The sequence below is a fragment of the Telmatherina bonti genome (assembly GCF_933228915.1).
Source record: "Telmatherina bonti genome assembly, chromosome: 15".
In the NCBI taxonomy this organism is placed as follows: Eukaryota; Metazoa; Chordata; class Actinopteri; order Atheriniformes; family Telmatherinidae; genus Telmatherina; species Telmatherina bonti.
The window spans coordinates 24052183-24067557 of NC_136613.1; the positions used below are offsets into that span (position 1 = coordinate 24052183).

The window sequence follows — 15375 nt, forward strand, 5'->3', positions numbered from 1 at the left end:
ACACAACCAGAAGAGGCAGCGTTGGAAAAGGAGGGAGAAACAAATTTTCTTGACTTGCCATTACAGACTCTACACAACGTTCAGATTTATTTGTAAAAACAAACAAACAAACAAACAAAAAAAAAATCATATATTCAAACTAGTTCTGTCTTTTTGTTGACGTAAACAGAGTATTTAAAAAATTTTTTTTAAAAAACCCCAAAAAACTCACATTCAAATTACTAGGGCTGTGACGATATGTTTTTGTCCCGATTCAATTCAATTCTGATTTTTTAGGTGCTGATTCGATTTAAATTGCGATTCTCACAATTTTTCAATATTGCTGATTTTGGTAGATTAAAAACAAAAAAATGTATAAAACTTTTTTTTTGCTTGTTATTTTTCCTAATTTCAATGAGGAAAAAAGACAACACAGTAGCCTGAACATCATTCTGCTGCTATAATGCCCAAGAAGACAAGTAAAAAGATCAATAAAAACAATAAAAATGACAAAAATTTTATGATGGATTATTTATATTTTTTTTACAAAATCGATTTTAAAATTGCGAAGCAAAAAATCCTGATATTCGATTTTTCGATTTGATTTTCCCACCCCTACACCCCCAGCAATGTGTTCACAAGAGGATGAGTCTCTGTGAACAGAGACAAACCGGCTTCATCAATCCAGTATTTTGAATCCGCTTTTCAAAAGTACTTTTATGCCAGCAACTTTAAGAAAAAAATAAGAAAAATAAAAATATGACTTTAAATACTATATATATATCTTGTTAAATTTCGGTCACTGCAGCCTTGTGACATTGTAAAATCCAGATTTATAAAACAGCAGATCAGTGGCTTTCAGTGACACTACAAGTAAAAGTTCCCAAGTGTTTTTTTTTTTTGTTTTTTTTATAAATAAAATAAACATTTGTGTTGTGATTCTCTGAATAATCACTATGACCACTTGAGGCTGATAGATTTTTCCTCCTGAATGGTGCTGCATGATGTAAAGGGATGCTTAATCAATACATCTTTGTTTACCAGCTTACACACAGAATGTAGTATTTATCATTGTACTCAATGTGTGTGTGAGTGTGTGTATTTTACCTGTGTGATTAAAAATAAGCATCTGGTTCAGTCACTGGGACACATTCACAGTACGTAGCACCAGAACCCGACAGAAGACGGTATGACCACTGAGTAAACAAGCGCTATATGTGCTGCCTCCCCGTTACCATGGTAACAGATGTGGGGACTGTCTCCCTTTTCCCCATGACAACAGGAATAGTTGCCAGGTCAAGATGAAAACGTCGGACCTCATCAGTGGGACAAACCCATTCTAGGTTGGTAACTGTGTGTGTGTGTGTGGGTGGGTGTGTGTGTTTGTGCTGTCTGTCTTTGTGCCCATGAACTACTTGCAAGGAGATATTATTAAAAATGACAATGCTGTTGTATTTGTTTCACATCCTGCCAGAGGAACAGTGCTTAACAGTAAACACCTTTGAAGATGAGAATTTTTTGAGGACCTGGACAAAGTTGGAACTACACATAATGATGGACACCAGAAAGCACACACACCTTGAAGATTAAGGAAGTTTCTTCCTTGTAATTACTTGATAAAAAAAATACCGTGAAGCCCTTTAGGTCAGCGTTGGCGTGAAGCTAGCCACTTGGATGTGGATATGCATTTACATGAAATTTCATTTACTTTTTAGGAAGTGTGTGTAAGGTGTTTATTTGGTTTCCAGTTCAGCCAAACTATGCAAGTGTGATAGCTTCCAAGTCTATTGTATATTTTGTCCGAGTTGTGCCATCTTTCTTATATCTCTGTGTATTATCTGATTTTTTATTTTTCATAGTTAATTGAAATAGAAAAAAAGCTTTGTTGTTACATTTCCGGATGTTTTAATACTTTGGGGTTGTAAGACTTGTTATGAAACCCAAGCCCCACACAAGTGAGTGAATGGTGTGTAGCTGGATTTTTCTCTTCTGAGGGGGATTTCATCCTTGACTGGTGGAGGAGTAAATGTGGTTGCAAAGGTGGGGGAACATGGCCAATATCTCTGGGCACAGAAGAGCAAATATTTTTAAAGCTGTCAGGAGGTTTCCGAAATCTCGCTTGGATCTCAGGCACATATTGACTCTGCTGATAAACAGAATGGGAAGAATGAAGGAGGGACAAAAAAAGGCAAAAAAAAAATAATAACGACGAATAATGACCGCGCTTAGGGAAAACTCACATGTTGAGTGGCAGCTGCACCTTGGCATGGGCCAGCAGCTCAGAGGTTAGAGATGCCACTTTAGGGGGCAGCGGCACCCCTGCTAAAGAGGGAGAGGGACCCGGTGGGGACGCATCCTAAAGGAGACACAGAAAAGAAGTGGTTTGCATTTACATAAAGCATCATTTAAAAGATGTGCCTGCAGCCTTTTCAGCATTGTGGCAGCAAAAACACATTGAAGCAGGTATGAATGGAACCAGAGGAAAAAAAATACAAAACAGTATTCTGTCTCCAGCTGAAAGTGATCAAAAAGAGAAATGATGTTATTTGCATTGGACTAGCAAGAGAATGTGATCAAAGACGGCAAAATCTAGAGGAAACAGAGTGAATGAAGTCAACCCTGAGCAGCCCTACACAGAAGTAGAGTTTGTGAAACATTTAATCTTTCACATATTCAAAATATAGATTCAATGATTACGGTGGGATTTTGAGGATCATAGTGTGTGCCAGCACCTGGATCCGTGCAGCAGCTCTGGGGTCAGAGGAGCTGATGAGGACCGGATGGGAGATCTCCATGCTGTGTCTGTTATTGAGATGGGCAGCCCTTTGGCTGACAGATAGGGCAGAAAATGAATGCCGTTTCTTGGCGTTTTTCTTTCCCTCGCCTCTCCGATGGCCAGAGCCGTTTCCATTAGACGGGGAGGCGCTGGGGGAGGGTCCGGGGCTGCAGGGACCCAAGGGGGCTGGCTCAGAACTGGGACCTGGTGCATTAGCTGGCATTGGCTTGTCGATCTCCATCAGCTGCTTTGCTGTTTCATTTAACTGAGAGGAGAGGAGAGCAGAAGGTGGGGGAGGTGGTAAGACAAGGCAAGGCAAGGCAAGTTCATTTGTATAGCACCTTTCATGTACAAGACAATTCAAAGTGCTTTACATGAAACATTAAAAGCTCTACAGCATAAAAGAAATCACAAAAATCACAGCAAAATCACAAAAAAAAATCATAAATCATATTAAAATAATTAAGACCAGAATTAATTAAAAGGTACTGTGCATAGGAGCATGAGAAAAGAAATGGTTTTAACCTGGATTTAAAAGTTTCTACATTTGGTGAGACTTTAATCTCCACTGGCAGCTTGTTCCACATGTTTGCTGGGTGACAGCTAACGGCTGCTACTCCATGTTTACAGTGTGTTCAGTTCAAAAGCGTTTTGAGCATCAAAAACGCTACGTTCGACGCTGGTCACTAAACTGCCACTTTTGTGTCCAATGGCCAAAACGCTCCTGACGTTTGTCTGGAGCGAGCGGCAAACGCTGCAGAAAAGAGAGGAGGGAAAGGCGGAAATTTTCTTCCGGTCAGTTTGAATGATGGCGGTGCAGTAGAGAGAGCGGCATGGCTTTGTTTAATAAATAACGCTAGAGAATGTTGTCATAGTGCAGTGATAGCCACTGTTAATGTAACAAGAGCTCAGCAGAGAGCTGAGCAAGGGATGGTTATCCTAAATATTGCACGGAGTAATGGCATTCTTATGCAACAGTATATGGTGAAAATACAATAATGCCTCCAGAATGTGGGTGTTTCTTTTTCAATATATATACGGAGCTACCGACGGAGCAGCTCTTTGGTGGAGTTTGGTGCAGCTGAAATCACCCAAAACTGGCAACTCTGACAGGGTCAGTTAGGGCCGTTATGACAGCAAAGTTTCTGCAAGCAGCCTGCAGCTTGTTTGTGGAGAGAACTGCAACGTTGAGGATCATTATGAATTGTTTAGATAGCATTTTCAGAAAGCCAGTGGCTGCTTGACACGAGCCGCAAGTCAATAGTCAGTGAGCCGCATGCATAAACATTATCTAAGGACATCTCAACCTTGTGTTTGGGTTCACCACAGAAATCCTCCAGGAGCTGCGAGCTGATCGCTTTGATTGGTTGACGCTCCGCATCAAGCGGCCAAATTTCAGATTTTCCATCTCTGGCTTTTGACGCACGGAACGCTGATGCTCAAAACGCGACGTGAGAAAGCTCGACGCCCCCTTGCCGTGCCTCCACATAGACTTTATATGGAAACCTGCCGCTCAAAACGTGTTTGGTCCGAACACACCGTTAGTTTGGACTCTGGTCTGGACTAGTTGACCCAAGTCTTTGGGTTGAAGAGCTCTGCTTGGTTTATATTCCCTGAACATATTACAGATTTATTCTGGTCCAGAACCATTCTGGGATTTGTAAACAATCAGCAGGGTTTTGAAATCTATCCTGTGATTGACTGGAAGCCAGTGTAAGGATGTGAAAATGGGTGTGATGTGTTCAGACCTCTTCAAGCTAGTTAAAGCTCTAGCAGCAGCATCTGGAAGAGTTGCAGATGATCAATGTTCTTTTTATGAAGTCCTGTTAAAAGACTGTTACAGTAATCCAGTCTACTAGAGATGAATGCGTGGAGGAGTTTCTCCTGGTCTTTCTGGTAGACTAACTTTTAATCCTATTGATGTTTCTGAGTTGGTAAAAAGCTGTCTTAGTAACAGCTTTTATGTGGCTGCTGAAAGTCAGATCTGAGTCAATCAACACTCCAAGGTTACAGACTTGATTGGTAGTTTTTAGACCTAGAGTCTCCAGATGTTTACCAATACTGACCCTCTTCTTTTTGCTACCAAACTGAATAATCTCAGTTTTGTCTTCATTTAATTGAAGGAAGTTATCTCCTATCCAGTTGTTTACTTGCTCCGAACACTGGCAGAGTAAAACTATTGGACTGTGGTCATCTGGTGACAAAGACACATAAAGCTGTGTGTCATCTGCATAGCTGTGATAATTATGTTAACGTTCTGTATTATTTGACCCAAAGGGAGCATATATGAGTTGAACAGAAGAGGTCCAAGGACTGACCCCTGAGGTACTCCACAAGTCATGGCCACTTGCTCAGATTCATAGCTGTCAATTGTAACAAAATAACTCCAGCCTTCTAAATAGGACCTGAACCAGTTAAGGATCACTCCAGAAAGTCCAATCCAGTTTTCCAGGCTGTCCAACAGAATTCTGTGATCTACAGTATCAAATGCAGCACTGAGATCCACTGAAATTAATTCAGAACTGACACTTGACCAGAATCCATATTCAACCTAATATAATTTAAGACTTTGACCAGAGCTGTTTCAGTGCTGTGATGAGGTCGAAAGCCTGACTGGATTTTTATCAAGATTTCCACTTTTATTTAAGAAATCATTAAGTGGATTGAACACAATTTTCTCAGTTATCTTGGATATAAAAGAGTGGTTAGAGACAGGTCTATAGTTGTTCATTACAGAGGCATCTAGAGTCATTTTCTTTAGAAGTGGCTTAATAGCAGCTATCTTTAGAAACTTGGGAAAAATACCTGGTACCAGTGAGCTGTTGACAATAAGCAGGAGATCGCTTTCTACAGAGGTAGAAACTACTTTTAAGAAGTCGGATGGTATCATGTCCAAAGAGCATGTTGCTGATTTCAGATGCCAAACCGTTTCTTGTAAAATTTTTAAATCAATCATATCTAATTCTAACATAACATCAGTTATTTCTAAGTTTTGAAAATAGACTAGTTTTCTTGTTTGAATATGTGACATTAATATTTTGTCAAATTGTTTTAATTTTTTTTATTAAAAAAGTCGGCAAATTTATTACATTTCCCAGTGGAGAGGAGGTCTGGGCTGAACTCTTTAGGAGGATTTGTAAGATTTTCTATCATAGCAAACAGAGTATGGGAATTGTTGACATTCTTGTTAATCATATGAGATAGATACCGCTCTCTGGCCCTGCACAATTTATTGTTACAACTTTGCAGGATTTGTTTGTACAGATCATAATGGATCTGAAGTTTTGTTTTCCTCTACTTACGTTCTGCTTTTCTGCTTTCTCTTTTTATGTTTACAACCAAACTGGTATTCCGTCATGGTGCCTTCTTTTTGTTGCTTTTGGTTCTTATCAGTGCAGAACAAGAACAAGACACAAGAAAGAATTAGGTGCCAAATGTTGAACCTGTGTAGTTCACGCACATCTCCAATGTACATGGCCATTAGTCTGGTTTTTCCTGACTTGTTCAAATCAGCAGCAAAACAATGAATACTGGTCTTGTGAGACCCTTTGTAAAACACTTACTGTGCCAAAGACATAAACGTAAGCACCACAACCAGAACTCACGGCTTTTTATTCTCGATCTGTGTGATTTTGCAGTTTGATTTACAGTGGATTAGGGTAGCTAGTATACTTTTCATTATACCATAATTTATTGCCCAAAAACAGGTGAGTTTATGAATGACAGCGGTGTAATAGTTGCTGGAAGAGGAGACGCGTTAGGGACAGAGAGCAAATGGTCAAAAGGAAAGACTTCCCTTGTGTAAATTTGTCCAAAATGACAGTTTTTGTTTGTTGCAGGGTAGTTTTACAAAACAGATATAAAACATTGTTGAGGATGATCTAAACCAAAACTGCCTCCGCTGTTTTGTAAAAGATGTAGGTGGGACACCCACTTTTTACCTACATTGTGTCTTGTTCTGAAGTTCTTCATGCTAACGTGCAGCCTGAGGTTGACTTGTTCACAGACCCTTTATTTTATGGGATAAAAGGTATTTTCAGAATCTGGAGCTATGCTGATCAGATAAGTCCGAATGTTTCTTAATCTTTGACATTAAGCTTTAATGACCACAGAGTCTGTGATGTTCACAGTCTTGAAATTTAAATTACTTTAAACTAAAGACTACAGTCCGAGTGCACCATAATAACGTAATAAGGTAAACTTCCTTCTCCACCTGAGCCAACCAGCCCATCTCAAATATTTCAAACAACCTAACAAGTGGCATGAAGAGCCACTCAGACTGATGGAACACTGTCTGAGTGACAAACAAGTAGCGCCTGCTGTGTTAGCGAATTACCATTTTAGTCAACAACAGGTCTGCGTGCATGACGAGCTTATTTGTGCTCCTCTTAGTAAAAAGTGCCTGATAGAAAATAAGATGAAGCACACCTCCAAACAGGAAATACATAACCTCATGGTTTTACATATTTTTCATAAATCAAACAGTTTAACTGATCAAATGTATCACATAAACAAACACAGCTTCATGCTGTATTTATCTTTAATAATTTACTAAGAATCTAATTTTTCTGTATTTTTGTGACAGTGTGAGTGTATGTGTGTGGGGTACGGATAGTCCTTCCCCGTTCACTGACAGTGATGCTCCATTTCCATAATAATAGATATGCTAATCAAAGCCAAATCATATGCTAATGAGCACGAAGGATTAATGCTGCAGCTATAACTTAGTTATAACTCGCATGAGGCTAAGAGGACATAGGTGCACACACACACACAGACGGGTTGTAAGGGCATGCATGATCCTACTCAGTCACTCATACACACACATCCAACAAATGCATCTACAATTGCACGTGACACGCTGAAACAAGTGCACTGACTCACACTTGTCACCGTTGTGTCAGTTTTTCTATTACTACTACTAACACGCCTGGTAATGCTTCAAAGCACACCAGTGTACACAGGCATGTGTGTGTATGTGTGAAAGACAGTTCTTCACTTGGTGCTTTCTGTTGAATGAACTATCCAAGGTCATCTGTTACTCTGTATGGAGAAAAAATGCTCCTGTTTTTGGGGTTGAGCGTTATCTCAAGGTAACACAGGGACTCAAACAAGGTGATTTGTGCACGATGAGAAGGTAAGTCTGTAAATTCACACAGACACCCTCTTACTGCAACTAAAAATAAAGATAAACAAGGGGATATATGACAGGCATTTTAATCACAAATGACTCATATTCATGTCACAGGTAGCCATAACAAAGCAAATAAAAACAGTTTTGTCCCCAAATAACCTCAAATAAGCATGAATCAAACTCAGATCTGCCTCAAAGCTACACACTGAATATAAATCCACCTACACTGACCTCACATCTTCATAGTGCTGATAGACTTATGCAACACAATCCATCCCACTCGGTACACCCACCCAAATTTCAAGTCTGGCACAGCGTATCCACTCCAGGTGTATGTGAACGCAACAGATGCAGCTTTACATGAAGACTATTGACCTAAAATACTCAATGAATCCAACAACTTAATCATGCTAAATGACTGATTCCTTATGGTGTTTTCTTCTACTGTTAATGTTTACAGTTTAGGTTAAGATAGACAGCTGTTGCGATTTCTTTCAGAAGCTGAAAAAGTTTTTCATAGTTTGGTTTTATCTACAGCGTGCTGATTCACCATGAAAAGTATAGTTAAGGCAAAGTACAGTTTTAGCATTGGTCTTTAAACGCATGCATAATTTTGAGATGAAAGCAAAGTTATATTACCACCCAGATCTGCAACTAAGTGAGGCTTCATGCAGCTTAATCCCAGTAAAGATGTTCAGCAGCGACATGTCAAAAACTGCACTGTTTTATAATTCATTTCAGCGTGACAACTGTGTTTTGATGCACCAAAGCTGACGGAATTTTATCCAAAAATAGGTGCAAAAATGAACCAAATGTGCATCTTGCCGGGCTGACACATGACAGGAAAAGCCAACATCTAAAAGATCACTTTGCAAGATCAAGGCACTCGAGAAATCAAAAAACATGATTCTCACCGAGCCTTTAACCTGGATAGTGTTAAAGGCTCGGTGAGAATCATGTTTTTTGATTTCTCGAGTGCCTTTAACACTATTCAGCCTGTTTTGATGAGTGACAAGCTGCTCGGGATGGGTGTCAGCTCCTCCACTGTCTCCTGGATTGCTGACTACCTGTCTGGCAGGCCTCAGTATGTGCGGCTGGGGAACACCCTGTCTGATACTGTGGTCAGTAATGTAGGAGCTCCGCAGGGCACTGTCCTGTCTCCTTTCCTGTTCACTCTGTACACCTCTGATTTCCAGTACAGCTCCGGGTCCTGCCACCTGCAGAAGTTCTCTGATGACTCTGCGGTGGTGGGGTGTATCGGGGATGGACAGGAGATGGAGTACAGGACACTGATTGCAGACTTTGTGAAGTGGTCCCAGGCTAACCATCTGCTCCTGAATGTGGACAAGACAAAGGAGCTGGTCATCGACTTCAGGAGAAAGAGGACACCAGTGGAGCCCATCACCATCCAGGGCTCAGAGGTGGAGATAGTGGACTGCTACAAATATCTCGGAGTCCATGTGAACAGCAGACTAGACTGGAGGGACCACTGTAATGCTGTTTACAAGAAGGGCATGAGCAGACTGTACTTCCTGAGGAAGCTCAGGTCTTTCAATGTGTGCAGTAAACTGCTGGAGATCTTTTACCAGTCTGTGGTCTCCAGCGCCCTGTACTTCGCTGTGGCCTGCTGGGGCAGCAGTACATCCAAAAGGGACATCTCTCGGATTGACAAACTGATCCGCAAAGCTGGACAGGTGGTTGGCTGTCAACTGGAGACATTTGTGACAGTGAGGGACAGGGGGACTCTGGACAAACTGCTCTCTATTATGGACAATCCTGCTCATCCACTCCACCGGACTGTAGAGGGGCAAAGGAGCTCCTTCTCCAATAGACTTTTACAGCTGCGCTGTCACAGTGAGCGCTACAAGAACACATTCTTACCATTCTCTATACAGATGTACAATAACTCCCCACTTTGTGACAGATAACTAACATTCATTTCAAAGCCTCTGTGTAAACTGGCACTGCATTTAGTCACATGTTGTATATATTGTAAATTTCTAAATTTCCATATTCTATATTGCCAATTTTACTTGATAGTTTTATTTATCTTTGTAAAAGTGTACATATTCCAGATTGCTTTATGGATAGTACCTATTCTATTTTATTATTATTATTTACTTTTTTTTCTCTTACCTACTATTGCTGTTTCTATTTCTTCCTCTATTGCTGTTCTGAGCTACTGTGACAACAGAATTTCCCTTGTGGATGAATAAAGTCTGTCTAAGTCTAAGTCTAAGTCTAAGTCAACAGTATGTGGAAACTTGTAATTCTAGCTTCTCTTGTGTGTTTGTTTGATTTTTTTACCCATTACTGTGAACAGACTGACGCAGGTCAGCATAAAATCTTCAAATAGCCATGCACTGCACTAAATTAAATGCCCTTTTCTCCAAGACTCCAGATGTTACAGTGTTAACAAGGTGCTTTGTATTTAGTGAAACATGCAAACACACATATAGATCAGTAGAGGTTTCAGCTAGGCCCCCTAATTAGCATCTCACTACACACGAACACACACATCTTCAAACCCCTGCACCCCTGCTGTGTCAAAGTGATCTGATGGAGAGGCCTAAATTATTGAAGCATTTCTATCTAAGAGGAGCCCCAGTATGACTGTGTGTTTGTCCCAATGCTGCTCCGTCTACATATACACACACACACACACACACACACACACACATATACATACATATATACATGTATATATATATATATATATATATATATATATATATATATATACACATGTATATATATATATATATATATATATATATATATATATATATATATATATATATATATATATATATATATATATATATATATATATATATATATATATATATATATATATATATTTATAACACATTTGGTAAAATCTAAAAACAAAACAAAGGCTCAATGCAGATCTTCCAGCAATACAGATAAAGCAGGTGTTTGTCAGCTGAAGGACATGAGGCTCTGAGGACTAACTGAGGGCTGAAGCTCACTGATTGCTTCTCAGTTAGAAGTTGTGAAACTAATCAGTGAGCTTCAGCCTCTTTTATTCCTTGGAAGAGTGCAAAATTCACTCTGATAAATTCAAGTATCTATTACGCAGTGCTGAGTGTGAGGATGTAAGAATAAAGAGAGGCTGCTTTTTTTTTAGGTCTTCTCCAGCAAAGAGCACTAATACTGATGAAGTTACACATATTGATACCAGAGTTGTGACTTTGCAGACTTGTTTGGCATTTTGCTAAGACCTGGCACTTGTTCTTACACCACTCTCACATTACAGATGAGATAAATAAACTGGCTGAGCTAGAGGTTCATAACCAGCAGAAATGAACTCAAAGCACAACATGTGTTTCTGTGTGTGGTTCTGTGCACGAGAACAGAAACGAAGACCCAGTTTCTGTTTCCAATCTAAATAAATTCCTCTAAGCTTTAACACATTAATTCACAGACACCTCGTACACAGAAACTGACCAACCACACACTGCAATCACACGAAAATAGCTCTGAAAGCTTCATTACTTGTTTTTGACAGAGCCGAGAAAGAATGACTGTGTTTAATCATTTACATTGATGGGAAGAGAAAAGAAGAAAACACATTTTTCACCACTGACATGTTGGTATGTTCTAAAAGCCTTAAATATGATCCAACTTAAACTGTGCATGATATTTCTTCAGATGCGCAGGGATTAAAGTAAACTGCATTTCACTCTTGACAGGCCTGGCATGATGAATGAAGGTAAAATGTTTGGTGCGTTATAGGCGTTTATCCATTTACTGAGGAGACATCATTTACGAAAAGCTCCATTCCAGCACACAGCCAAACAGCTTGGATAATGCTGATTGTGTTTGGCTGTGTATTCATCAAATGTGCGATCAACTCAAGACTCCACAATGTCACATACTGAAAATGAAGCATCATGAGGAACTTCATGGCAGTTTAGTCATGAACACACAATATACCTACCGACAGTGTAGAATAACAACTTCAGCTTGAAATCATCAAAAATATGAAACATTTTACTGTTATTTGTTCAAATAAAGAATGAAGCAGATGTAATAATGTCCTTTTTACAGCAACCCATGCTGAAATCTCACATTTCTGTCACTGTTTTGATGGTACAAAAATGGGAAACACTTAAAAAAAACAAAAAAAAAAACGAGAAAGTCTTTATACCGTTTCATAGAAACAGTTTTATGTCTCTTCTCTCAAAAGTATCAGCAGGATAAGTAATGATAAAATGTACTGTAAAACAGTGTGATTTTTCACAGCTTTGTGTGTCAGTTTACCTCTACGTAGAGGATGGGAAAGATGCCAATCTTATCTCCCAGCATGCCTTCTGCCCAGTTCTCATCTACTCGCCTGATTACTGTCAGTACCTCATCCTGAGGGAGAGGAAATGAATAAAGTCACACAAATACACATGTAAAAACACTTTACTACACTGTAGGTGCAAACAAAAGATGTGCCTTTGATTTAAAAACAATGCAAGAAAATGCCTTTGTGATTTAAATTTGAGTAATTTACGAATAAATTAATTCAGGATTGACCAGGTTTGATGCAGGATCAGTTAAAAGCACTGGAAGTTCATTCATTCATTCATTTTCAGAAACCGCTTAGTCCAATGAAGGGTCGCGGGGAAGCTGGAGCCTATCCCAGCAGTCTTTGGGTGAAAGGCAGTGTACACCCTGAGCAGGTCGCCAGTCCATCGCAGAGCACTGGAAGTTAATTTTTTTTAGGTCAGTTTTCCAATTTGTTTAAGTTATTATCTGCAATGATTTAAATGAAACCTTTACAATCAGTATGTTAGAACATTTTTATGTGTATATGTTGGAACCAGCTAATGACTGCCAGATAAAACACAGGAATTCCTGGATGCCAGAAATAATTAAATTCAACTTGTGAAACATTTTAAAACACACATCTTTCAAATAAATGAAGAAGACACCCTTCTTCATTTTTTTATTTATTGCCATTCTAACAACCATTTTATCTACTTTGCGCTAAGTGGGTGTATTGCGGCACCCAGTGACTTATATTATTAACTATGTGTTGTTTAACAGTTAGCCTTATTTTAGGACCTGAAACATCATCAAAGATACCATGACCTCAGACATGATGTCACAGTTAAGGTTTGGTACCGAACTCCTATTGGACATCAGAATGATTTTACCTGCTTGGATAGCTTGCCTGTGATTGCAACTACTCATCATGTAATAGTAATGACCAAGGGAGGAAGATTGGTTTCAGATCATTTAATTATCTTATGTCAAATTCTAATGCTCTGGGAACTCTTCAATAAATGATTCAGATTTTCATCTTAAAAAACTCTTCTGCAATTAAGACATGAGAAGATGCAGTTAGCATCCTGATGTCTATTCTCGTAAAAATGTCTGCACTGTGTACTTTTCTTATAGTTTACTTTCTTTAGTTTTCAGACAATAGGTTATATTGGACATTCAAGCACTTAGAAAACTAGAAAGAAAAGTCTGCCTTAGTCTGAGCTCGTCAGTGAAATGAACACCTGGCTGAGGCAAGACTTTTTTGCAAAATATCAGCCACATGCATGGGCACTTGGGAGAGGGCACATTGGTCACATGTGTTACCCAGAGAAAGGGACACAGTCTACTGACTTATACATGGGTTTTAGATTTACCTAAATCATGGCAGATTAAAATGCTAAATGAAAAATTCTTTAATCTGTTTGGGTTTTGTGACAGTTGTGGAGAGGGTTGGTGGAAAAAAAGAAAAATAAAAGGCTTTTGGTCTGTTAAATAAAACCCTGGAAAGAAAAAATGAATGTAGGAATGTAGGGATAAAATTATGTATTCTTTTTGCCCCTTTAAAAGCAACCCAGCAAAAAACAGAACAGTTTGTGCCATTAACAAAGAGTTTGCCAGTTCCGGGCTTCAGGACCTACTGTCCTGCATGTTTTAGAGGCAGTCCTACTTTAACACACCTGAATGAAATGTATCGCTTGTTAAACATTACAAACATGGTAGTCAGGGTAATAACGCTGAAAATGTGACCAGCTGGAACAGCGGTAAGCTAAAATCACCTATGAAAAAAAAAAAAAATAAAAAAATTGAATCAAGCCATCCTTTCACAGACTATTTTTCTGTTATGACAGTGAAATTAAACTGAAATACATTTTCATGTCATCATGTAATTAAAAAACAAAATATGTTCGATATTAAAAAATTAAAGATGTTGTTAATTAGGATCAGAATATTAATTATGATTAGCAAATAAATCAACAAAGTATACCATCATGTCTGTCTGAATCACATGCGGTCTTTAAAGAAATATTAGCATCTTATTGGTCAAATTCAATCATCATACAATGTGGATTTATTTCCACGTTTTTTTTTAGCTTGAACCTAGTTGGTAGACAGGTCTCAACCAAAGCAAACCCTCTTGTCCAGAACTCAGTCTCTCAATGGCTAACAGCTGAAGAATATTTATCAATACCCAAATACATGATGCCCTCAAAGCAGCTTTGTTTGTACATTACAACCCGTAACCATGGAAACCACGCTTTAAGTGAGGGACACAATTGGCTTCATTTTCAAAGCTATATATTATCGCCATTTGCTGGAATTTACATTCCTGATATCTGATGAAGCATAAAACAGTAAACAGAATATTTGATGTGGATTTTCTACGTTATTTGGATAAAGACTTATGAGTCTACGCAATCCAGTATGAATACTGTGTAACGTCTAAACATGCAAGCTATGCGTTAGCATGTCTATGTGCTTCCTTCAGCTCTTGCACTGTGTGGATGATAAAATGTTGCAACCCATACATGGGAATTTATTGTCTTTGTTGCTCACAACTGACACGCACATACTTCTTGTTATGGAGTAGTTTTCCCTCTGCTGCTTCTCTCCTCACACTGAGGTCTTGGTTAGGCCATTACAGGATAGCAACGATAATGCTGGTAAATGGCTGTGTATTAGTCATACTGAGTAATTACCTCTCATACTGAGAAAACAATATCACACTCACTGGTTCTGCATGGTAACACACATATAGCATGCCATGTGTCTCAGTGTGAGTTTATGGCTTAATGTAATCTTCAGTCATAATCCTGTTGATTAGCTTAACCCTAATATACAAAATAATGTGAACTATTGATGTCCTATCATTATCTGTTCATCTGGATCCGGCTCTTCTTAGGACGCCTACAGTGGAGCGAACGGCGCACTGTAATTTAATAACCTCTCTCTTTTTTTTATCTCTGCAGAAAACATTCAGAGTGCAGAAACAGAGTGGAGGTGTCGAGTGTTCAGTCCGGTACAAATGAGTCTGTGTAGCAGCGGGAACAAAATGATAAGCCTGGAGGAACACAATAGTACAGAGAATACAAATTACTGTTTACAACAAACTGAGCTGGATTGACTTTTTTTTGAGAGGCTGGATGTCTTCTTTGGTTCTGTCTCTGTACTTTTATCATCTTACATGTAAAAGGTATAATTTCCCTGT

The 15375-nt window shown here is 38.9% G+C and overlaps 1 protein-coding gene across 3 annotated transcripts in view; it reads right to left on the reverse strand.

The window, feature by feature from the left end:
• Positions 1-15375, reverse strand: part of LOC306766407 (E3 ubiquitin-protein ligase SH3RF3-like) — a 102273-nt gene that overhangs the window by 19297 nt on the left and 67601 nt on the right. For all 3 annotated transcript variants that reach the window (XM_079254160.1, XM_079254161.1, XM_079254162.1), the window contains exons 3-5: positions 12177-12272; positions 2712-3020; positions 2220-2335 (exon numbers count right to left, since the gene is read on the reverse strand). In XM_079254160.1, the coding sequence (XP_079110286.1) occupies positions 2220-2335; positions 2712-3020; positions 12177-12272 (521 nt within the window). The remainder of the gene's footprint in view (positions 1-2219; positions 2336-2711; positions 3021-12176; positions 12273-15375) is intronic.